Genomic DNA, 26,676 nt, shown 5'->3' on the forward strand with positions numbered 1-26,676 from the left:
TCGTGCCAGGTGAGCTAAAAATTAAGGACCTTTGCTGAAATCCATATGGTGTTATAACGACCTGGTAGAATTAAATCCAATGGCATAACAAGGTGAGCTAAAATTAAATGGCCTATGCTGAGGTCCTTATGGTGTTTTAACGCCCTAGTAGAATTAAACAAGTAGCCCAGAGGGCCTTTATCGCTCACCTGGTTTTTTGTTAGTAATTATCACTGACTCTGACAATTAGAAAAATAAGCAAAATTCACTCCCAAAGTTTAATTTTGAATCACAACCATACAATGATGCTATTGATACCATACAAATATGCTATCCAATACATAGGTTCAGAGACAAAGTAATTTATATGAAAGCAGTAGCCTAATTGACCTTTTTGACCTCGCATCTATTGCTGTCTAAGGCCCTGGGGGTCAGCCCTACAATTTCAAATCCCAACCCTATAAGGAGGCTACCATTGCATTATAAGTGCTCTTCCATTCTTAGTTGCAGAGAAGAGAAGAAGTCGTTTATATGGAAATAGCTAAATTAACCCCTTTTGACCCCACCCTTCAGGCCCCCGGGGGGTCAGACCCATCATTTGCAAAATTTTGAATCCAAACCCTATAAGGATGTAACCATTGCATTATGAGCGTAATCCCATGTTAAGTTGCAGAGAAAAAGTCATTTATATGGAAATTGACCACTTTTGACCCCGCCCCTCAGGCCCCCAGGGGTCAGCCCTATCATTTGCACAATTTGGAATCCCTACCCTATAAGGATGCTACCATTGCATTATGGGTGCTATACCATGCTTTGTTGCAGAGAAGAAGTCATTTATATGGTAATAGCCAAATTGACCCCTTTTGACTCCGCCCCTCAGGCCTCCGGGGGGTCAGCCCTATCAGTTGCACAATTTTGAATCCCCACACTATAAGGAGGCTACCATTGCATTATAGGTGTTATACCATGCTTAGTTTCAGAGAAGAAGTCGTTTATATGAAAATAGCCAAATTGGCCCCTTTTGACCCCACCCCTCAGGCCCCAAGGGGACCAGCCCCATCATTTGCACAATTTGGAATCCCCATCCTATAAGAATGCTACCATTGCATTATGGGTGCTATACCATGCTTAGTTGCAGAGAAGAAGTTATTTATATGGAAAAAGGCAAAATGACCCCGCCCCTCAAGCCCCCGTGGGGGTCAGCCTATCATTTGCACAATTTTGAATCCCCACCCTATAAGGATGCTACCATTGCATTATGGGTGCTGTCAGTGTAACTTGTTTAAACTGGACCCTGTACAAATTGGAAACTTGTCCATATCGATTAAATTGTGTGGTTCTTACATATTTACTATCAAATTATAGTACCTAAAAGCTGTAGAAATCAGAACCTGTCTACTCTGAAAACCAGACTTGTCTTGGTCATTTTACTCTACTTTTCTTTGCAAAATTAACTTGGGCAAACCAGCGACGATGTTTTCACTACACGTAGCAATTAAAACAAGCACTATTCATTTCACGCCTTTGATTCAAAGTTACCGTCCCATCATGACAAGCCTACGTGAGTTTTACCTGCACTGAAGACAGCGACAGCTTTTTACTTGTATATGTTGTATTTGTGAATACTTTTCATGTAATCACACCGTGCCTCCATTCCATTCCTGGCAAGGTCTGTGGAATTATGTAACTATAGTTCTGTCACATTAAAATATTGTAGGTTATTCCTTACACTGTAGGTAAACTTGCCATATTTGGACCAGGTGAGCCCTATCAGAGGTGCGCTTACATAAAATAGACATGGGCGTGGGTAAATATATGATCAGATCATCTTAGAAATGGTCGATATTGCTGAATTAATTCTAGCAAATTTTCATCACTGGATGTTAGCAACTTAATAGTTGATACGATGGAGTCTCTGACATCTATCTTAATTCTGTCATTCAAAACTACATTTACGTCATTGCAGCTATTAAACCAGGAAAAGGTTATATTCTGTACAAACCAGACACCTGTATAAACTGAACAAATGGACTGGTCCCGTTAACATCCGGTTTATGCAAGTTCTATAACATTACGTGTAGAATTTACATACCGGTATATAACATTACATATACAATGTATATCGATTTTGTTGTTGTTCTAAAAATGGAAACACAAGTCAATATGTTATATATTGAATATCAGGTGACCATGTAATACCCAATGAAAATAGTGGAAAATCAGAGCATATCTAATATATATTCAAATATAACATTATACCTGTACATATATACATTACCTGTACATATAACATTACCTGTACATGTATAACATTACCTGTACATGTATAACATTACCTGTACATGTATAACATTACCTGTACATATATAACATTACCTGTACATGTATAACATAACCTGTACATGTATAACATTATACCTGTACATGTATAACATTACCTGTACATCTATAACATTACCTGTACATGTATAACATTACCTGTACATGTATAACATTACCTGTACATATATACATTACCTGTACATATATAACATTACCTGTACATGTATAACATTATACCTGTACATGTATAACATTACCTGTACATCTATAACATTACCTGTACATATATAACATTACCTGTACATGTATAACATTACCTGTACATATATAACATTACCTGTACATGTATAACATTACCTGTACATCTATAACATTACCTGTACATGTATAACATTATACCTGTACATGTATAACATTACCTGTACATCTATAACATTACCAGTACATCTATAACATTACCTGTACATATATAACATTACCTGTACATATATAACATTACCTGTACATGTATAACATTACCTGTACATGTATAACATTACCTGTACATGTATAACATTACCTGTACATGTATAACATTACCTTTACATATATAACATTACCTGTACATGTATAACATTATACAAATATTGACTTTTTGTAGGTTAATATGAGAAATTGTTTAACCTGAGAAAGGTGATATTCTCCGAGGCAGAAGGCCGAGGGAAATATCACTTTTCGAAGGTTTAACAATTCCTCTTATTAACCTACAAAAAGCCAATAATTGTTTTGTTATATGAAACGATACACTGATACAAGTTGGAACAATTTTGAAACAACTTTTGAAACTGGGAACAATTTTATAGCAAGGACATCGCAATGACTAATTAAGGCCATTCCAATTTGATTTCTCGTTCGTTGGATTTCCCGCTCCTATTATCCGAAAACGAAATAAAAATAAAATAATTTTTTAACCACTCCTCATTTTTTTGTCCGGGAATCTGATGAACCCAGGCAAATTTTCATAGGGTTCATTTTTACTAGTCAACATTTCCTGGTCACTCAGATGTTTGAATTATTCGTACATTGTGTCTTTAAACCAGCAAGCGTCTTGCAAACCTTTACAACAACAGAAATGTCAAGTTTTTCCGCCACCACGTGCAGACAGAGTGGAAGAGGCTGAGGGACGCATACTTTTTAATAGGACGTGTTCCGATTTCAGTCTGTTTTTGCCGATGTCTGCAACTCTTTTAAAAGACTTTGCGTTCGATCTCACTTTAAAAATGGCGACCATGACAGGTGATTGGAGCCGACGTACGAACGAATAACGGTAATCAAGCATGTCCATTATTTGAAGGTAATCTCTAGCCTAATTAATTAACACCTCAGTTGCCTTATATCTTAAGACCTGGTCAATGTTCAATTTTGACACATGGCCAACATAGTTTGCATTTGCAAACATGTTTTGACTGCATGACTTAGTAACAGCTAGCTAGGTGACGATTCGTCTGCTATTCGGTCAAATTAACATCGGTAGTAAATTACACATTTTACTGAGATCCAAACTTAGTGTTACTTTAGTGTTACTTTCTACGACAATATAACATACATTTGCCTTCATTTTTGTGTTGATAGGTTATATGAATGTTTGCGTTTGATTTACTCAAAGCGTTTCATGAGAAAATCATAAATAATAAATTTAGAATATTTCTTTTATGATATGAATGCTGATATACATGTGAAACTTTTGAGCCGTTCTGTCCATATATTTAAAAAAAAAAAAAAAAACTTTTTAGAGACAATGAATTAATGTGATTAAAATGAATTATGTTGTTGTTTATACTGTTGTAGCTATACATGTATAAATATTATCTCATTCAAAGTATGAGCAGCTAAGTTAGAAACTTGCTAAACAAAAATAGTCAGTTCCATACAATATTATGTGACAACTAAGAAAGAATGTACATGTCAGGTGAGGTTGTATTGGTTTAAATATTTTCCATTTAATGCTAATCCCTCGCTCCAATTTTTTCCGCTTTCAAAATATTTTTAGAATTCAAAAAATTTCGCTCGCTCACTCCTATTTTAAAATCCCAAAATCCGAAGAACAAGAAATCAAATTGGAATGGCCTAATAAAAAAAAATCAAGAAAATCTTCATCCACTTATCCTCAGTAAATACCTTTAGTACTTCTGCTGTACTTCTTCACAATATCACTTTCGAACATAAAGCTATATTTAAAAATGTGTAAAAGCATCTTTCCTAATCCTACCACACTGTTGCCAGCCATGTTTGATTTGGCTATTGCCCGATGATCGGCAATTAATGCTCCATTTTGATTGGTCAAAAATGTAGAAGAGACCGGAGATTCCCTGTGTCTATTTATAGCCAGGTTACCGGATTTGCAATGTCAACCTCTAACAGGTGTTCATCGGTCTCAGGTTGACATTGCATTTTGTCAAGACCTGTCCAAGCGGTCTAGACCAATCAGAAAACAGCAAAACTCACAGTCATATAACAAATGACATTATCTGTACATACACATGTATAAAATTAATTACCTGTACATAGATAACATTACCTGTACAAAACCTTCTCCTCCTGGTTGTCTGATAACCTGTACCTTACAAGCATTCTCTTTGTAATGCATGAGCTACTCTTTTTGGCACAGTAATAATGAAATGATTTATTACATTTCTTCACAGCACATCCTGACGTTGCACGATTTCTTTTCTTTTTACGCTTAGGATCATTTCTACAAATGCTGCACTTCTGAAATGTAAATAGCAAATATTAAACAAAAGGTTCTTATAAGCATTAAATTATCAGTATAAGTGCCATAAACTGGACAAAATGTTTGACGTGTTAGGTTTCCTTCAGTATTCTACTGAAAACTGGAAGTTTTGATGTTGAACCATTCAAAAATAAAGACAAACATGTATGGTGCTCTAGATCTCTAAGCATTGGCGACAACTCCGAATTCATACACTTCAATAGGTCTTGTTTTCTATACTTTATGTAAGTTTAGCTGATATATATCTAAAGAAGTTGCTTTGTAATTACTAATTATATAATATCATTGTTTAAATGGGAAATAAAACGGTAGACCATCTGCACCCATTTCATCGCACTGTAGCGATGTAAATAATCATAATAATTTTGGGCTATACCGCTAAAATTCATTTTGAGCTTTTATTTGACTTGGAAAACTTACCCATTATTATAATAATGAGTATTGTTATGGTCTGGACAAGGTTTATTATATATAATTACCAAGTATAGCGTTAAAGTGACAATTAAGTGAGACTTATTTGTTACATAACAATGATGCAAAATATGGCGTAAATGTATATTGTTATTCATTTCAACATAAAATATTAAAATAATCCGAGAAATTGTAGAGTATTTTAATTGAAACCGTTGAAATTCCAAATTGTATAACAATATCATTCAGCAGGTACAATGTGTACGCCATACTAATATCCGAGTCAATGTCGCGTATAATACATAACCACCAAAGAGTTGAGGCACACTACTGTTACTTTACTTCTCTAGTAAAGGTCAGAGTTTGGGCCAGCCCTAATAAATTGTTTGTTTCCCGTTTACCAACCCATACCAGATAGTGTTGGGTAGCTATACATTTGTAGGTAGGTAAAAATTATTTTTTGTGAGACAACAAACACCCAAAATTATTAGTTTTCTTTTCAAAACTGAAGTAATAAAAGTATAAAATGTATTATAAGAACGACTATTAATTATCATCAATATAAAATAATAGACAATTCAAAATACACATACAACATCTTTTGAAAGTAAACAAAACATTTCAATATCAGAAATGATAGAATATTTTTAGTATGGAAAATGTCTATACCGGTATTTTGGGTAGGGGGTGTTTTGGGTAGGTAGGCCAGAAAGGGGACACAAACAATATCTTATTTTAAGCCTTGGCATAAAAGATGTCCGACCACAATACATGTATGTAATGGTTGACAGTGAGCAAGTTTGAACAATTCACACACACTTCACAACAGTGAGCTTTCTGGCATATCACAGTAAATCTCATTTTCATTACAGCTGGTTTGTTTCCGATATATGTGGAAATTTTAATGTACTTTGAATTAGACTGAATTGATCCTTTAAAGTACACTGTAATAAAATTCAGTAAACAAGAGGCCCATGGGCCTCAAAGGTCATCTGACTCATGGCACAAAACAACAAAGTCACAGTATAAAGTATTGGTTAACGATTAATATAAACAATACAAAGAACTCCTTAGTAATATGTAAGTTTCTGAAATAGGTAAATGTCATTTGTTGAACAAACTTGGTAGCCCTTCATCCATATATGGTTGTAACCCATTCAAGGATTAATATAAGGAGGAGTCAGATTTTAAAGCCAAATTTCAGCAACGCTCCCATTTTGGACCTCCGCCGTACTATCCCAATGGGTCTTAGCTCGGTCCTTTATAAAATATGATTGTCCTCACCTAAAGTTCCCCCTTCTGAATCAATTAAAACCCCAATAGGTCAATTTTCATTGAGATCGGAGACTGAAACCTGAAAACAGGAAGTGGGCCAGCAGCCATCTTTGAATAGCAAAATCTTTCAGTAAATGTTTGCATGTTGTTCAGCATCAATTAAAACCCCTATATACCAATTTTCATTGAGATCGGAGATTGAAACCTTAAAACAGGAAGTGGGCCAGCGGTCATCTTGAAATACCAAAATCTTTACGAAAATGTTTGCATGTTGTTCGACATCAATTACAAACCCCTATAGACCAATTTTGATTGAGATCGGAGACCGAAACCTGAAAACAGGAAGTGGGCAAGCTAAAATTAAGAAAATTTGCCCTTTTGGGGCCCCATCCCTCAGCCCCTAGGGGTCGTACCAGGCTCATTTATATCAAATATTGTTGTCCTTCCTCAATGATCTTTCACACCAAATATGGATGAAATTCATCCAAGGATGAAGGAGGAGTAGGATTTTAAAGCTAAAATTAAGAAAATTTGCCCTTTTGGGGCCTCAGCCCCTAGGGATTGGACCAGGATCATTTATATAAAATATGATTGTCCTTCCCCAATGATATTTTACACCAAATACAGATGAAATCCATCCAAGGATGAAGGAGGAGTAGGATTTTAAAGCTAAAATTAAGAAAATTTGCCCTTTTGGGGCCCCATCCCTCAACCCCAAGGGGTCGGACTAGCTAGGCTCATTTATATACAAGAGATCCCAGAGGGATCTTGGCGCCCACCAAAGAATAATCTATATCTGACAAAGGAAAGATGGATCTTTTCTCTACTTTTTAAACTTTTTCAAACATACTACATATAAAATTTGAGACAGATTGCTTCAGTACCTTTTGAGAAATAGCGGTAACAAACTTCAACTATCAAAATCCAAGATGACTCCTTGGCGGCCACCTCGTTGATCAATCGGTCCCAAATCACAATATGCACAACTAGGGCCATAGGGGAACCTACATGTGAAATTTGAGAAAGATCCATTCAATACTTTCTGAGAAATAGCGATAACAAACTTTGAATAACAAAATCCAAGATGGCTGCCTGGCGGCCATCTTGTTAACCGATCGGTCCCAAAATGCAATATGCACAACAAGGTCCCTAGGGGAACCTACATATGAAATTTGAGACAGATCCCTTCAGTACTATCTGAGAAATAGCCATAACAAACTTTAACTATCAAAATCCAAGATGGCCGCCTGGTGGCCATCTTGTTTTTCCTATCAGCCTCAAAATCTGTATGGCACAAATAGGGACCAAGGGTAACCTCCATGTGAAGTTTGAACAAAATTCCTTCAGTAGTTCTCAAGAAATATCGATAACAAACTTCAACTGCCAAAATCAAAGATGGCTGCCTGGCGGCCATCTTGTTTTTCCTATCAGCCTCAAAATCTGTATGGCACAACTAGGGACCAAGGGTAACCACCATGTGAAGTTTGAACAAAATCCCTTCAGTAGTTCTCAAGAAATATCGATAACAAACTTCAACTGCCAAAATCAAAGATGGCTGCCTGGCGGCCATCTTGTTTTTCCGATCAGCCTCAAAATCTGTATGGCACAAATATGGACCAAGGGGTCCCTCCATGTGAAGTTTGAACAAAATCCCTGCAGCAGTTTTTAAGAAATAGTGATAACAAGCATTGTTTAGGGACGGACGGCGGACAACAGACGACGGACCACAGACGCAGGGCGATCTGAATAGCCCACCATCTGATGATGGTGGGCTAAAAATATGATTGTCCTTCCCCAATGTTTCACACCAAATACAGATGAAATCCATTCAAGGATGAAGGAGGAGTAGAATTTTAAAGCTAAAATTAAGAAAATATTGCCCTTTTGGGGCCCCACCCCTCAGCCCCTAGCGGTCGGACCTTCCTCATTTATATAAAAAAATAATTGTCCCTCCCCAATGATGTTTCACACCAAAAATGAATGAAATCCATCAAAGAATGAAGGAGGAGTAGGATTTTAAAGCTAAAATTAAGAAAATTTGCCCTTTGTGGGCCCCATCCCCTAGGGGTCGGACCAGACTCATTTATAAAAAATATGATTGTCCATCCCAAATGATGTTTCACACCAAATATGGATGAAATCCATCTAATGATGAAGGAGAAGTAGGATTTTAAAGCTAAAATTAAGAAAATTTCCCCATTTGGGACCCCATCCCTCAGCCCCTAGGGGTCCGACCAGGCTCATTTATATAAAATATGATTTTCCTTCCCCAATGATGTTTTACATCAAATATAGATGTAATCCATTCCAGGATGAGGGAGGAGTAGGATTTTAAAGCTAAAATTAAGAAAATTTGCCCTTTTGGGGCCCCACCCCTCAGCCCCTAGGGGTCGGACCAAGCTCATTTATATAAAATAAGATTATCCTTCCCCAATGATGTTTCACACCAAATATGGATGAAATCCATCCAAGGATGAAGATGAAGGAGGAGTAGGATTTGAAAGCTAAAATTAAGAAAATTTGCCCGTTTGGGGCCCCACCCCTTAGCTCCTAGGGGTCGGACCAGGCTCATTTATATAAAATATGACTGTCCTTCCCTAATGATGTTTCACACCGAATATGGATGAAATCAACCCAAGGATGAAGGAGGAGTAGGATTTTAAAGCTTAAAATAAGAAAATTTGACCTTTTGGGGCCCCACCCCTCAGCCCCTAGGAGTCAAACCAAGCTCATTTTTATAAAATAAGATTATCCTTCCCCAATGATGTTTCACACCAAATATGGATGAAATCCATCCAAGGATGAAGGAGGAGTAGGATTTGAAAGCTAAAATTAAGAAAATTTGCCCTTTTGGGGCCCCACCCCTTAGCTCCTAGGGGTCGGACCAGGCTCATTTATATAAAATATGACTGTCCTTCCCTAATGATGTTTCACCCCAAATATGGATGATATCAACCCAAGGATGAAGGAGGAGTAGGATTTTAAAGCTTAAAATAAGACAAGAGCTGTTGGAGAACAGCAAAGCTCACCTATTCAGAAGAAGTTGATGTTCAAGTATTTACTATTTAAACATGGAAATATGACAAATTAACAGACTCAAAAAAAACCTAAAGGGCCCCAAATATTGGTTGTATTATCATGTTCAGCATCCATACACATTAGGAAAATAAAATCATAAGAATTTATGATGACTTATTCTTAAACAATTGACAAAAATAGAAACTTGCTCAAAAACTTTAACATGGAAATATGACAAATTAACAGACTCAAAAAACCCCTAAAGGGCCCCAAATTGGTTGTATTATCACATTCAGCATCCATACACATAAGGAAAATAAAATCATAAACATTTATGATGACTTAAGCTTAAACAATAGACAAAATAGAAACTTGCTCAAAAACTTTAACAAGGAAATATGACAAATTAACAGACTTAAAAAACCCAAAAAGGGTCCTAAATTGGTTGTATTATCACATTCAGCATCCATACATATTAGGAAAATAAAATCATAAACATTTATGATGACTTAAGCTTAAACAATAGACAAAATAGAAACTTGCTCAAAAACTTTAACAAGGAAATATGACAAATTAACAGACTCAAAAAACCCATAAAGGGCCCTAAATTGGTTGTATTATCACATTCAGCATCCATACACGTTAGGAAAATAAAATCATAAACATTTATGATGACTTAAGCTTAAACAATTGATGAAACAGAAACTTGCTCAAAAACTTTAACGTGAAATGGGACGCCAACGCTGACGCCGACGCCAACGCCGGGGTGAAAACATTAGCTCCCCCTATTCTTCGAATAGGCGAGCTAAAAATTTGCCCTTTTGGGGCCCCACCCCTCAGCCCCTAGGGGTTTGACCAAGCTCATTTATATACAAGGACATAGTCATTCAGATCCCCCGCCAATGGAGATATCAAAGCTGAAGTAAGTTTGATTGTGGAGACTTTTGTGTATGAAAAAAAACCAGGAAAAAGGAAGTTAAGCTAAAGAAAGATGGAGTATAATTCAAGTAGAGCGAGACTGCAATTGTTGAATCAGGTATACAGCCTTGACATTTATATTAGACTATATACACAAAGATAGGTGGAGTTTTGCAAAGTAACATTTACCATTTACCATGATATTTTCAGCAATGTTTCCATGGTAACGGAAAAAGTGCAAAAAATGAAAACCTAAAAATAGCAAAAGGTACTACTAGACCATAAAAAGAATGTGTCTATGAAGTTTCGTGGAAATATCTCTGCTGGTTTTAGAGTTATGCTCCGGAAATGAACCTGCTACAAAAATATGATATTTTCAGCAATGTTTCTATGGTTACAGAAAAAAGCACAAAAAGTGAAAACCTAAAAATAGCAAAAGGCACTACTAGACCATAAGAACAATGTGTCTATGAAGTTTCATGGAAATATCTCTGCTGGTTTTAGAGTTGTGCTCCGGAAACGATTCTTACACAAAAATCTGCCATTTTCAGCAATGTTTCCATGGTTACAGAAAAAAGTACAAAAAGTGAAAACCTTAAAATAGCAAAAGGCACTACTAGACCATAAGACTAATGTGCCTATGGAGTTCCGAGCATATATCTCAACCGGTTTTCCAGTTATGCTGCGGAAACGAACCTGGTACAACAATATGATATTTTCAGCAATGTTTCCATGGCTACGGAAAAAGTGCAAAAAATGAAAACCTAAAAATAGCAAAAGGCACCACCAGACCATAAGAACAATGTGTCTATGAAGTTTCATGGAAATATCTCTGCTGGTTTTTGAGTTGTGCTCCGGAAACGATTCTTACACAAAAATCTGCCATTTTCAGCAATGTTTCCATGGTTACAGAAAAAAGTACAAAAAGAGAAAACCTTACAATAGCAAAAGGCACTACTAGACCATAAGACCAATGTGTCTATGAAGTTTCGTGGAAATATCTCCTCTGGTTTTAGAGTTATGCTCCGGAAAAGAACCTGGTACAAAAATATGATATTTTCAGCAATGTTTCCATGGTTACGGAAAAATACAAAAAATGAAAACCTAAAAATAGCAAAAGGCACTACTAGACCATAAGAACAATGTGTCTATGAAGTTTCATGGAAATATCTCTGCTGGTTTTAGAGTTGTGCTCCGGAAACAATTCTTACACAAAAATCTGCCATTTTCAGCAATGTTTCCATGGTTACAGAAAAAAGTACAAAAAGTGAAAACCTTAAAATAGCAAAAGGCACTACTAGACCATAAGACCAATGTGTCTATGAAGTTTCGTAGAAATATCTCTTCTGGTTTTAGAGTTATGCTCCGGAAACGAACCTGGTACAAAAATATGATAAATTTCAGCAATATTTCCATGGTTACGGAAAAAATGCAAAAAATGAAAACCTAAAAATAGCAAAAGGCACTACTAGACCATAAGACCAATTTGTGTATGAAGTTTCAGGGAAATATATCTACTGGTTTATGCTCCGGAAACCATTCCTACAGATGGACGGACGGAACCCATTTGTACATCCCCCGCCAAATTCGTTGGGCGGGGGATAAAAATATGATTGTCCTTCCCAAATGATGCTTCACACCATAATGGATGAAATCAGCTTAGCGATTAGTAAGGAGGAGTAGCGTTTTAAAGGAAAAAGTTTACGCACGACGGACGGCACACGGCGGACGACGACAGACGAATCACGATGACTATAGGTCATCCTGAGATGACCTAAAAAAAGCTCCAGTTGCTCCTCTGGGGGTGGGGAGAGGAGGCAAAGGACATCACATAAACTAGAACACTGACACGTCAGAAAGGGCCCCGCTATGTGTCTGACGTGCTTAAGTGGAAAAGTAGTATTTTGACAACGAATTCTTCCGTGTTAGCTATATGTTGCTAATAAATAATTAATGTCAACATTAATTGGGAAACCGATGATGGTACATTATTATAATTCTTTGGAAAAAGTCTTCCAAATATTTAACTTGATATTTAACTTGAATCCTGATTCCAAGCTAACATTACATTAAGAGCATACAATTAACTCAAACAAATTTGACCTTGACCTTTGACTTAGTAACCTTGGCCCATGACCTTACCTTTGGACAGTCAACTCCTTGTTTAATTCTGAACAACTTTGCATCATAATGTTATAACAAAATGTTTATCAGTTAAGAGCAACAACATTGTGATTTTTTTAAATGTTAAAATCCAAGATGGCCGATTTTTTAATTTAATTTCAGCCTGAAAAATTACCAAGCAGATCTAGGATGGATGGGGAATCATCATGTAAAATATGGGGAAAATACTCCACTCCCTTCCATCATTAATGTGCAAAAGAAAAAAAACGGACAGACGGACGGACGGACAGACAGACGGACGGACGGACGGACGGACAACCTGATTACTATAGGGCACCCGCATCTCGATGCGGGGCCCTAACAAGAAATCCATAATCTAGCTAGTATACATGTACATGATCTTTTAAATTACAATAATATCCATGGCAAACACTTAGCCACATCAGGGTCATCCTTTTATGGATACTGTCAACTCCTTCATAGGAAGTGGTAAATGAAAGCCGACCTAATTATAAACTGCATATCTCTGATCTGACAATATATCAGGAGAAAAACCATGCACTTACAAGGCTACTTCCTCTCCGCAGTTCTGCTAGGACTCTATCTATCTTGAATCCACCAAAATGGTCGAATCTATATTGGATTAGGCCAGCTGAATATTGCTGAAAATAAGGAGGGAATGAACATGTAAAACATCTCATCAACTGAACAGATCCAAAAGGACTTAATATGAAGAATCAAATGTATGTATGCATGATTTGGGCCCTAAAATCTGTCAACTTTTCAAAATCGTTATTAATAAAAATTATTTTATCATATTTCTTACCATGCATTTATGATGGGCAGCAACAATATTACCATTGCTCAACTTTTCGATGTGTAATTTACCACACAGCACTGCTGCTTCTTCATCATTCTCTCCACAAAACTGACATGCCTTTTTGGATTCATCCATCTGTTAATATAAATACACAGATTAAGGTACACACCCATCCAAATTTAGTCCAATCTGTACAATTACTGATAATTTATCTGCAGTTAGACCTGAATCGATCCACATATCACACTGCTACATGTACAGCTATACACAAGTATAGCTTGATGTGTTAACATTTTGACCTGTCATACATATATACAAACAAACCTGATCTAGATCTAGAGCTATCAGGGTTTTTGTCAGCTATTTTGGGAAAGACCCTCATTATATATATATATAAAGGCTATACAAAAAATTATTTTTGTTTCTGGTAACCCGTCTGACCCTATAAAATGGTTTTGCACAAAATCATGAATTTTGGTACAGAATATGTAAATTTAAAACATCTATTATCCATTGGGAATAATATTCATGGTTTGCATAAGGTTGAATAAAGTCTTTTTTCACTGCAAGAAACTGAGACTAAAAGAAAAACTATAGATCCCAGAGGGATCTTGGCACCCATGCCACCAAAGAATTATCTTTGTCTACCAATGGAAAGAGGGATCCTTTCCTTGCTTTTCAATCTTTTTAGACAAGAGGCCCAGAGGGCTTGTATCGCTCACCTGGTTTGTAATGCCAAGTAATGTTCTGAATACAAGTTCATTGTTTCTTTTCTGAAGGAATTTAAATATTTACCTCTAATTCCCCTATATGGCCCCACACTTTCTGCTCCAGGGGGTCAAAGCCAAAATTTATGCGAATTCTGTTAACCTCAAGGATGTTTCTGGATAAATTTGGTTACAATTAATGCAGAACTCTAGGACAAGTAGCGATTTATAGGATTTATCTTTATTTCCCCTATTGGGCCCCGCCCCTCCTGCCCCCCGGAAGTCAGAGCCAAAATTTATACAAGTTCTGTTCTCCTTCCCCCAAGGAAGTTTCTGGCCAAATTTGGTTGCAATCCATGCAGAACTCTAGGACAAGTAGCGATTTATAGGATTTAACTTTATTACCCATATTGGGCCCCACCCCTTCTGCCCCAGGGGGGTCAGGGTCACCATTTATGCAAAATCTGATCCCCTTCCCCTAAGGAAGTTTCTGGCCAAATTTGGTTGTAATCCATGCAGAACTCTAGGACAAGTAGCAATTTATAGGATTTACCTCTATTACCCCTATTGATCCCCGCCCCTCCTGCCCCAGGGGGGGTCAGGGTCACCATTTATGCAAAATCTGATCCCCTTCCCCTAAGGAAGTTTCTGGCCAAATTTGGTTACCATGAAGTACTTTATGACTAGTAGTGATTTAAAGGAAATACTACATATAAAATTTGAGACAGATCACTTAAGTACTTAAAATAGCAGTAACAAACTTCAAGGAGGAAATCAAAGATGGCTGCCGGTTGGCTATCTTATTGATCAATCAGTCCCAAAATGCATTATGCACAACTAAGACTAAGGGGAATCTTGATGGAATTTGAAAGAGATCCCTCCAGTAATTTCTGAGAAATAGCAGTAACTATCGAAATCCAAGATGGCGGCCGGTTGGCCATCTTGGTGACCGATCACTTACAAAATGCAATATGCACAACTAGGGCGATAGGGGAAGCTACGTATGGAACTTGAGAGAGATATATTGATCAATTCAGTAATTTCTGAGAAATAGTGGTAACTACATGTATCAAAATCCAAGATGGCAGTCGGTTGGCCATCTTGTTGACTGATTGATCCCAAAGAGTAATAAGCACACCTAGGGCCCTAAGAGAACCTATACATATGAAATTTGGGAATAATCCCTTCAGTTCTTTCTGAGAAATAGGGATAGCAAACTTTAACTATCAAAATCCAAGATGCCTCCCTGGGGAACCTACATATTAAATTTGAGAAAGATCCTTTCTGAGAAATAGCCATAACAAACATTAACGTTCAAAACGTCCAGTTAGATAACTATATATACAATTATCACTTTTACAAATAATTATAAGTTAATAAATAACTATTCTCCTCTCCTATACTCCTCCATCTTTCCCTTTTCTTCTTCATTCTTAAAATAGAAAAGTTTGATTCATATTATATATTTGTATTGTCTTCATTGCTGTCCATTATGTATATATACATATTATGTGTTCGGGAGAGGACGTTACTAAGTTGGCAAAACTTGTGTCCAATCCCTGTTGTCAATAATTTACGACAATAAAAATATGTTTAAAATCAAAACGTTCAAAATCCAAGATGGATGCCTGGCGGTCATCCTGTTCACCGATTTGTCTAAAATTTAATATGCATAACTAGGGCCCTAGGGGAACCTACATATAAAAAAATTAAGAAAGATACCTTCAGTACTTTATGAGAAATAGCGATAACAAACTTTAACTATGAAAATCCAAGATGGCTGCTTTGTGGCCATCTTTGTTGACCGATTTCTCCCAAAATGCAACATGCATAACTAGAGCCCTAGGGGACCCTACACATTAAATTTGAGAATGATCCTTTTAGAACTTTCTGAGAAAGTACATATTGAGATCAATGACCTGCATGCATGGATGGCTAAAATTTTTCGTACTTCTGGTTTAACCTGTTTCGATTGTGCGTTGTTCTGGTACTGCTCTCCACAATAAATATATTTAACTAATGGTAATGCATAACAGCAGTAATTAAACATTTATTATTATTTTTTTCAAATAGAAATAATAACACTTTGAAAATAAAAAGCTATGGAATGCAGTCAAAATATCCACCAAGCGATAAGCACAAGGAATCATGACGTCACATCATGTCAACAAATGGCACGAAATCATAGTATTCGCATACGTAATTATTACCTATGAATGCTTATTTTTATATTATGTACTGTCTTGTAATATGCACATGGCTACTGGAAGGGACATTTATTTATAGATATTCTACTTTCACTTTCAGTTCAATCCTTTGTTTTTCTTGGTTGTTTCTAAACTATCCTTTCATTGGGCTGGAAAACTATAAAGTAACATGTCTCCTTCTATTTCGTCAGTCTCTAGAAGCTTTCCTGCCTGAGCAGACTCACTCTTCTCTCCCTCTCTCCGTTCTTGTCTTTATGTGTAGAGTGTGTTTGTTGTCAGGAGTAGCTATGTATTAGCTGACCTGTGAGAGGTGTATTGTGCACGTGCAAATTTGTAGTTAGCCATACGCAGTATGAGCGGGGCTTTGTGTCATGTATTATATTATTCGTCTTTCTACATGTTTGCCTGTATATTAATAGCATTCGAATGTATTTCTGTTGTTCGTTGTAATTGCTTCACGGAACCCCAAATAGAACCTGGGTAGTGGTGACATAGGGTCAGTGCGCCTACACTTCTATAGTTTAAAGTACATAGGGTCAGTCCGCCTACACTTCTATAGTTTAAAGTAAATGCTTTTATTTTTAGATTATGTCAGTTCTTGAAACAGAAAATAAAATAAACACGCTTCGCTCTTCCCACACCGTGCATGATTCATATTATATCTGACTTAGTAAGGTATCTGACACATCTTAAATATGTATTTTACTCAAATTGATATGTTTTTTTTTAATGTTCATGTCCCTTTAATTACAGATGTTGTAGGTTCACTATAAGACATGTACATCATTTGGTGTTTTGTACAGGTTGGGGACACTCCCGTATATATGTACAGTAAAACCCTGTTATATAGCCACCCGTTTTACCGCCAAACCCGCTTATCGCCATGAATTTATTCAGAACGGATTTCCCTCCATACAAATACACCCGTTATACCGTCAAACCCGCCTACCGCCATCACATTCGCGGAACAAATGATTAAAATAACACTATAATGACCTTGTTAATATCGCCAAATTCTGTTAATAGGGACACATGTTTTTGTAAGATGCTCGACTGCCGACTGACAGGTAATCAGCTACACACACTATGGCCGCGTGTACACAGTGAAATCAATAACATTATGGGTACACCTTTGTTATTGTTTTACATGTAGGTGTCGCAAGTTGTGGTGAATAAAACTCACTTTTGTATGTGTTTTACGTACTATTAACGTTAGTTGTTTATTGACAAAAAGGAACCCACAGGTTTGTTTCTCGATATCGCCGTTTATATTTGACCATAAAATGCAACTAGCAATTTCAAGTGCGATATAAATATTACGTACGTGCAGGAGAATCCGTCGTTTACTAGTGCATATAAGATCAAATCATCGTCTGAGTGCCGTTTATATAGACATGTGCTTCGGAAGTGTGGTCACGACCGCACTGTGCTTGTTCAGAACTTCTATTCTTTGTTTCCGGGCGGATTTCCGGGGATAAAAATATCATGTAACCGAGAAAATCCCAACTAGCAGGCAATTACGGCACGATACTTTGTAACACAAACGAGTTTGGATTTCGTATTTTACACACATAAAGCTGACACATTTATTGAAATACTTCTAATGAAATTTACTTTTATTTTGGAACTATATTCATATTACAAATTATGAAGTGGCCATACAGTACACAGGCTTACTAGAAAATCTGTGTCATATTACAGCACCGCAGGACTTCTTATATTTAGGCCAAATTAAGATTTCAACGACAAATCTGATATACCGCCAAACTTGATACAGTTGGTAGTAGACTAAAGGTTACACCCTTGTGCACACGGAGTGCACTACGTTTAGACTACAGGTAGACACAGAGTGCACGAGGTTTAGACTACAGGTAGACACGGAGTGCACGAGGTTTAGACTACAGGTAGACACGGAGTGCACGAGGTTTAGACTACAGGTAGACACGGAGTGCACTACGTGTGAACACGGTGTCCACTACAGGTGGACATCGTGTCCAGGTACATTGAGACCTAGACAGACAAGGTGATGTGTTACAGTTAGGGATCGGGGGAGAATAAGTTCTTCAATATGAAATAATACATAATTATAATTTTGAAGTGTTTTGTTTTTTTAATTACAACATCTACAATTTAATGTTCAGTATATATAACTATATAATACAATATTTTTTTAGTATACATGAATAAAACCTTTTCACTGCAAAAGTAATAAAGATTGATTTATATTCATTAAGTATATGTCTATTTAATTTTATATCAGAGGTTTCCATTTCTTATCTTAAATTGTTTATATTACGTTTTCAAAAGTAAATGTTTTATGGGTAAATTGCATTAAATATATATATATATATATATATATATATATTTACATCAAGCATTTTCACAAGTCAAAAACAACTTTGAATTGCAGCAAAAACCAGTCCTAATGTGCTTTTGAGACACTTTTTCTTTTATAATAAGCTATCAGTAATACAATCATATACCGGGTAATGCATAGCTTTTAAACAAAAAGATTTGGTGCCTATCAATCAGTTGTCTAGCGATACCCTTGTAGATCGTCTTTCATTAAAATATATACACTTTTATAATATTTTTCTTACTATTTTAAGTTCTAAAAGTATTGTACGTAAAAAATTAAAAATAGCTTAATTATACATATTCTTTATTAAAAACTGAACGTTTTTAAAAGATCATGCAGAATTAAATCCACTTCAAACTATATGACGTCCTCCACTAATTGGTGGCTAGGCTACCTACAAGTACCCAATTCAGCTTGTTTTGATGCTTAATTACCGGTACACACAATAAGTTTATGATCCCAACCCCGCAAGTTATCTTGATCGTATATTGCGTCATGGTCCAATAATTATAACTTGTCAAACATACAGGTAAGCCACAGTATCCAGCTATACAGGTGCCTCAAGGTGACCATCGATAGATGGCCAGAGGGCAGAATCGTTACCTTCTGTGTTTGCACGGCTTTATGAGAATGGGGGCAGTATCTTTATATAATATGTGATTTTAGAATTGTTTCTATGGAAGTTTGTTAAGACAAACAAATATACTTTACCGTTTAAAAATCATATAGGTTCATGAGTATGAAACACATAACTACCATTCTTATTAGATAATAAACATTACAGTACGAATGATTTCCAGTAATTAACGGCAATTTTTATGTTGCAATAAATATTATGTTTCTGATCGCAATAACTATTTCTATCTGTCAAAGTCCATATAGACTGCAGAATCAATACATATTTTGTCATATTTCTGTGGCACATCATCTAGTCTGTCTGTGGTCTGGATGTAGTGGACATTTTACCTGGACACGATGTCCACCTGTAGTGGACACCGTGTTCACACGTAGTGCACTCCGTGTCTACCTGTAGTCTAAATCTTGTGCACTCCGTGTCTACCTGTAGTCTAAACCTCGTGCACTCCGTGTCTACCTGTAGTCTAAACCTCGTGCACTCCGTGTCCACTCGTAGTTCACACCGTGTGCACAATATGTAACCTTTAGTCTACTACCAACTGTATATCGCCAAAATCTAGAAAAACAGGTGGCGATATAACGGGGTTTTACTGTATATGCAGATATAGTTGTTAAAAACAATGTTATCAAAACTGGGCATCATAATTTTTACATGGCATCATCACTAATACAACTTTCCATATTATTACTCAAATGGAAACAAATCTCATTATCTATATGTTGTAAAAGTCACATCTATTGCTTACTATGGGGCTAAAAATAGAACACAGGTAAACGTCAATCAACAATGACATTTTCACTAAATTTCCCCGATTGCTATACATGTACACTGCATGTATTCTATGGAGAGCACTTAAATTGTCACTTTATTACAAACTTTGAAAAATATTAAGAAGATGTTTTGCAGAAATCGGAATATTTGGATATTAAAGCGGTAGGCGGAACATCAGCCTCAAAAGCGGTAGACTTCCGTCTGAATCGGTAGGGTTAACATGTCTGTTACAAAGTGAGATAATAGAATTCAACAGTTCATACACAAAAACATTAAGTCTTCAATCAGTTATAGATCTATGGCTATTTGAAAAATATGGAGCCCTTTTTTGATACAAATTTTTAAAACAACTTTATCCATTTTCATTTCACAGAATCCTGCTGTTACATGTAGGGATGATTTGTTTGTGACTTTTACAAAAAATAGGCAATGAAATTTGTCCCCATTTCAGAAATAATTTCGTAACAAATATTAAATTGCAATAAAATGTAAGAGTGTCTTGTAATTATAATAAGCTTAGCTCTTCCAATACTTCTCTAAGTTCTCTTTCATTTACTCACTTCGAATCCACCGCTGTATTCTTCAACAGGAAGACAACTTCTGATCATTACGCATGCGCAGTGCTTCTTTATGTAGGTCGTGCACAATAAAGGATTACGCGACGTAACTTAAAATCCGAATCATCAAACCCAAGGATTTATAAATACGTCCTTGTCAAACCTAATAAAAAAACGTTCACGAATAGGTGAAGGCCTAATTTAATTATTTTTATCTTGATCAAATTATCAATGATCGCAAAAGGAATGCACTATTGGCCTACTGTTTATGTAACAGTAGAGTTTTTAGCTCACCTAAAAAGTCGGGATTTGAAAAATATACAGTACAGTACAGTGACTGATTTGTGCCATTTCGTCTTTTCGGAGCGAAAAGACGAAAATCAACCATTTGTTTTATGACGTTTTTTCGAGGCGAAAAGACGTAAAATAAAACATGAAAAGACCAATGTGATGAACGCTAATTAATGACATTAATTCTTGTCTTTTTGCCTTCAAAAATCTCGTCTTTTCGCCCCGAAATTGCGAAAAGACCCGAAAAGACGAAACTTGAGGTTTGTTAATAATCGTCTTTTCGGGACGAAAACGGACAAAAAGACGAGATTTTTAAAGGCGAAAAGACGAGAAGTAAGATATCTATTTTTCGTCTTTACGGGGCGAAAAGGAATCCTAGTTAAACAGCCCCACTGTAAAAACGGCCCTAGGGTTTTTTTACAGAAATCTTCCAACTCTGAATTTTTGGCGGGTTGTGTAAGAGCTCCCCAGCATCCGACAGATGGTATGTCGCCAACAAGAATTTTACTTAGTACTAACTGAATTGTGTTAGTAAATATGACTGCCGGTTGTCTTTCGGCAAGTTTTCTCTCCATACTACTAGACCTTTGGTTGATAACAACACAGTAGCTATTGGTTCAAGATTTTCGGACGAATCTGTCCCACGGCGGGAAGAAGTCGTGTCTAGATGTATAAAGCAGGGTCCATCGTGTTTACTGGCAGAGAGAGAATTTATTTCAGGGTCTTTTCTGGTAAAGATCCAACTTATATAAATGTAGTTGCGACCCGAAAGGGGCACACACCTCCATGTAATCATTTTGAATAGAAGAGCATTGGTATATTAATTGCATATACATCGTGATACATTAAGGTGGATAACTGGGTCGATTCATGAAGCATGAAGTCCAGGTCCCATCAGGCTATAGATACACGCAATCTGATTAAAATACAGATCCTTCTAACCACTCCGTTCAATATAGGATCTGACAATATCCCATATGGGGTCACGTTCGGATGACCTTTTACCACGTGTACTCCAGATCAAATACATTTTCTACACATTTCTACGTCAATTGATAACGCTATTTCGTCCCAGTAAGCATATACATTTAGCATTGTTATGCACTTTGGGCGAGATGACTACGTGCACGAAAATAATTCGGACAGCATTTTCAAACTAGTTCGTCCCCAGTCAAGATTCTGGCAGTGCCAATTTGATTGGCCATTTCCAAAGGTCATCCTGACATTACCCCTAATGGGATGTTGTCAGATCCACATATCAAACGTAGTGATAATAAGGATCTGTATTTTAATCTGATTGTAGATACACGTCTTCTCGCTTTTTGGACGTTCATGTATACAAACTTTTACCTTTATAACATGGACACATCCATTAACAATTAAATGAACAGGTGCGATCTAATCTTGAAAATATACATGTTACGCAACTACACCAACAGATACGTTTAGTTACTACTATGTACTTGATTACCTAAGATGCCACTTTCCCACAGAGATAAATTCACATCACAGTTTGAAAAGTATATAATACTAAGTGTTACAATGTTTGTGATGTCATTGTAAATGATGAGAGGGGTTAGTGTCGTTCAGTACGTTACCGACAGATGCGTTGTGGAAAAATACCCATATCGACAGAAATTCTCACGCTTGTCATAAAACATTCGAAATTAGCTTAACCACGTGGCAAGTGTCCGAGAGTTTGTCAATAGTTTACAAGTGGGAAGATTCGTTGTGTTGCAAGTGTTGGGAAACTCGAAATAAGAAAAACCTTTACTTTCCTTTAGTATATACCTGTACATAGAAACATATATACACGTATACATTTCTGATAATAATCATGTGATTTCTAACACTAGTTAGCTGTAATGATTAAAGATGCTCCACCGCCGACAAATGCTATTTTTTCACTATCAAAAACAGGAGCAGACGATTTAGTATTTTTCTTCAGTTAAAAATGTTACTTACTTTACACCATTACCACCATTGGAAAGTTTGAGCTTCTAATTTTACTTCAAGTTAGAAATATGGAAAATAATTAATTGCATCTCGAAAAAATTCCGTGGCACTATATCCTATATGGAATGAAGTACTGATTGCACATGCACCAAAGGCAAAACGAATTATTTCATATCATTTTTTGTGTTAATTAGATATATATACACGATTAAACACTAATTATTGTTCAAATGATGAATATCATTTATGCTCTGTCGGCGGTTGAGCATCTTTATGCTATTAGGTGTATAATTAATTGTTAAATGAATAAATCACGTATCAAAATAGTAACGTATCTGGTATAAAAGATCACGTATCTGTTTGATGAAAGATGTACCGTTAACTCTAATATTTAGTGTGAAACTAATAAAAATAGTGTTACATGGACTAATTCAAATACATGTTCTAGCCAGATATTGTTAGAATGTTTGTTATACTAATGATACGGTAATGTGATATTTGTTTATTTGGTAACGTACCTGTCATATTTGGTAACGTATCTGTATTTTTGTACTTTTAACTCCAATTTGAGTAAACTTGGTTTCATTTGTAGCAATTTGTTTCAGACTAGATATGGTCAGAAAATGTAAGTTTATGGTTGTTTGTGGCAATCAAGTATGACGGAGACTGATGCGTTTCTCAGGTGAAGGAAGGCGAGGACAATGACAATGAACTATTCCTTTTCTTCATGTCAAAAAACATCAACAAAGGACAAGTGAGGTTTCGTTGACCAATAATATCAGACGAACTGTTTATCCTGAGTTATCACATCTACCTGTCAGCCGTGCGGATCGTTTTTTCCCAAATTAAATGACAGGAACGCCGAAACCATCCGCAGTCAATGGGAATCTGTGTAGACAGATACGTTACCAATATGGTACAAACATAATCATCCCTTCATCAACACCGCTTTCAATAGTTTTGATCTATCGTTTGATAATTTCGATGTTGTAGTTTTGACTACAAGTTTTGAAGCAGATTCGTGTTATTGAATTCGTTTATTTTCTAATACTTCATAAAGACATATATACCAAGAGAACAGATACGTTACTGCTGCTAACTTAGGCAAAAATCATCTAAAGTATTGCAGAGAAGTGAAACCGCTGAAAAGTACATTTTCTTTGATGCATTTTGACGAATTTATGAAACGGAAAAACATAATAATCCTGTAAGATTTCTACAGTCATATATTAAGTATGTTGTAACATATACGTTACTGTTTAAAGCAGGATTTTAATGTCCTATACAGTAATTTGTGATTTATACAAATAAAAAATTACTGACATATACTTATGCAGATATAAGTACAGTTTGATAATAAGGAAAATATAGAAACAAAATACTTTGGTACTATTTTTATATGAAACTATTCGAACATACTTATGAATCATACAAACCAATATTCACAAATGAACTTTTCATAACTGCAATTGATAAAGACAAGTTGCTTTCGAGACGGACAGATGGCTTTGAATGGAAAGAAAAGTCCAAAACCATAGCACAAATTCAGTTAAAATTTATATTTTGTGGCATTTCTAATGACAAACCACAATTTAGTTCATTTTAACAAAGTCACGTATCTGTTATTTACTAAAATATGATGGTTGACTGCATGTAACAATTATAACTTTTCTAGGAGTAAAGATAGGAGCCAGCCCTTTTTGGATTTAAAAAGTAGAGATATTTGCCAAACAAATGACAATGCATAAGAACTTTGTTTTCAATTTTCATATTTTATGTTTTTATTTCTGAAAACATGCAAATTAGAGGAGAATGAACGGAAAACATTCCGGTGACAAATGAAGAATCATCTTGGATACATGTGGTACGCTGAAAACGAACCACTTGTACCGGTTCGGTTCGGTTCGTCTGGTACAGCGCGTTCCATTACAGATACAACGGGTTCGTACCAGTTGTGTCTGCGAATGGAACGCACGGATAATAAAGAAATTTTGCTAAACACATGAAAGCATTGTTAAAACATTTCAATGTGTTTTGCAATTATATTATCATAATTCAATTTTGCTTGTTACGAGCATTTTCATTGCTTAAAAATTTACTTTATCAGCCCATAAAGGAAAAAATGGCGTCGCCGTTTATAACGTTGCTTCTGATTGGCTGAGCTGACGGCGTAATGATTCCATAGACAAAAGAATCCAAAAATGAATTTTGAGTATTGAATAGATTATCTTGAGTAAATTGATTATAAGGATTAATTTGAATAGATTTTTTTTATGTTATGGAGATATAACACAAAAAGCTGAGTGTATTCTCATCATAAGCCGCTTCGTGGTTTATTTAGAGTATTTTTTGTTATAAAATATAGTGTTTTTATGACATGACGACCGTTAAAAACTATAATAAACGAGGAACTATTTTCTTTTGTTCTCAATGCCGCCATGACCCCACTTTTGGTGGGAACATTAATATGAATGACTCGATTACAATCAGCTGTTCAATCGAATTCGTTGACGATGACGGGAGAGAAAAAACACGGATATTTTTAAAAACAATATGCAACTGTGGCGAGAATAAATAGAAAAAACGATAAAAATCATACTCTACATGGTACTATATACGTATGTAGTACCATGTAGAGTATGATTTTTATCGTTTTTTTTTATCTAGACCTCTAAAACGTCTAAAATGGTCTTAAGGCACCCTGGTGGGTCCATGATTATATAATCTGCAACTAATTCTCAGATCCCTGTGGCTTCGTCGGGGTTACATAATTTACACGTGCTCCATTATCATTATACCCTCATAACATCAACAAAATAAAAATGTATTCCTTACCAGTTCTTCGCCTCAAACTTGCTCCCCTTAGCTTGTTCATATAGATGGGAGTGACAATTCCTGGGTACCGTTTCACAAATTTAAAGCGTACGTAACTTTACGGGTAGACTTAGCCTGTACGCAAGTTACTTTGACCGTTTCGGGAAGCATACGTAAGTTACGGGTACCCTTAAGCAATAAACTGTTACCAGATTGGACATACAGTTGATATGAAGCCCATCCGGAAGGAAGATAAATAGAATGGCGCCCGTTAGGGCGCCATGGATATTTATCTTTCGGACGGATGGGCTTCATATCAACTGTATGTCCAATCTGGTAACAGTTTATTACTTATATTTCCATTACGATCATTCAAATTCAAAACTATACATGTATATCTTTTGAATTTCCCGCTTGCGGTAGTGTTGACGTCACCAAGTTCAATAAACGGAACAGCCATAGCACCAGATTCTGAATATAGTTCAACACAAAACGGTTTGAAACAAGCTAACACATGAAAATTATGCGATAATATTTTTTATACATGTTATTTTGTCAATACGATAATACCATTAGATTTCATAGACCGCACAACTTTAAAACCACTTTTAAAAATATTTGACCGTTATGTATAGGCGTAAGTATACAGTGTATACATTCTCAGTGACGCAGCGGAAACGTCAAATATTCATACGCTTGACCAGATTGGAGTTCATAGCCAGATATTGCCCATCTGGTTT

The 26,676-nt window shown here is 36.0% G+C and overlaps 1 protein-coding gene across 1 annotated transcript in view; it reads right to left on the reverse strand.

Annotated features, from left to right (window-relative positions):
- LOC138322746 (uncharacterized) overlaps positions 1-20,917 on the reverse strand; it is a 37,192-nt gene extending 16,275 nt beyond the window's left edge. Inside the window, exons 1-4 of the mRNA XM_069266828.1 lie at positions 20,879-20,917; positions 13,644-13,772; positions 13,384-13,479; positions 4,859-5,049 (exon numbers count right to left, since the gene is read on the reverse strand). Of these exons, the coding sequence (XP_069122929.1) occupies positions 4,859-5,049; positions 13,384-13,479; positions 13,644-13,772 (416 nt within the window). The 5' untranslated portion in view covers positions 20,879-20,917. The remainder of the gene's footprint in view (positions 1-4,858; positions 5,050-13,383; positions 13,480-13,643; positions 13,773-20,878) is intronic.
- Between the last annotated feature and the right edge of the window lie 5,759 nt (positions 20,918-26,676).

Source organism: Argopecten irradians, chromosome 5 (genome assembly GCF_041381155.1).
Source record: "Argopecten irradians isolate NY chromosome 5, Ai_NY, whole genome shotgun sequence".
Taxonomy (NCBI): Eukaryota; Metazoa; Mollusca; class Bivalvia; order Pectinida; family Pectinidae; genus Argopecten; species Argopecten irradians.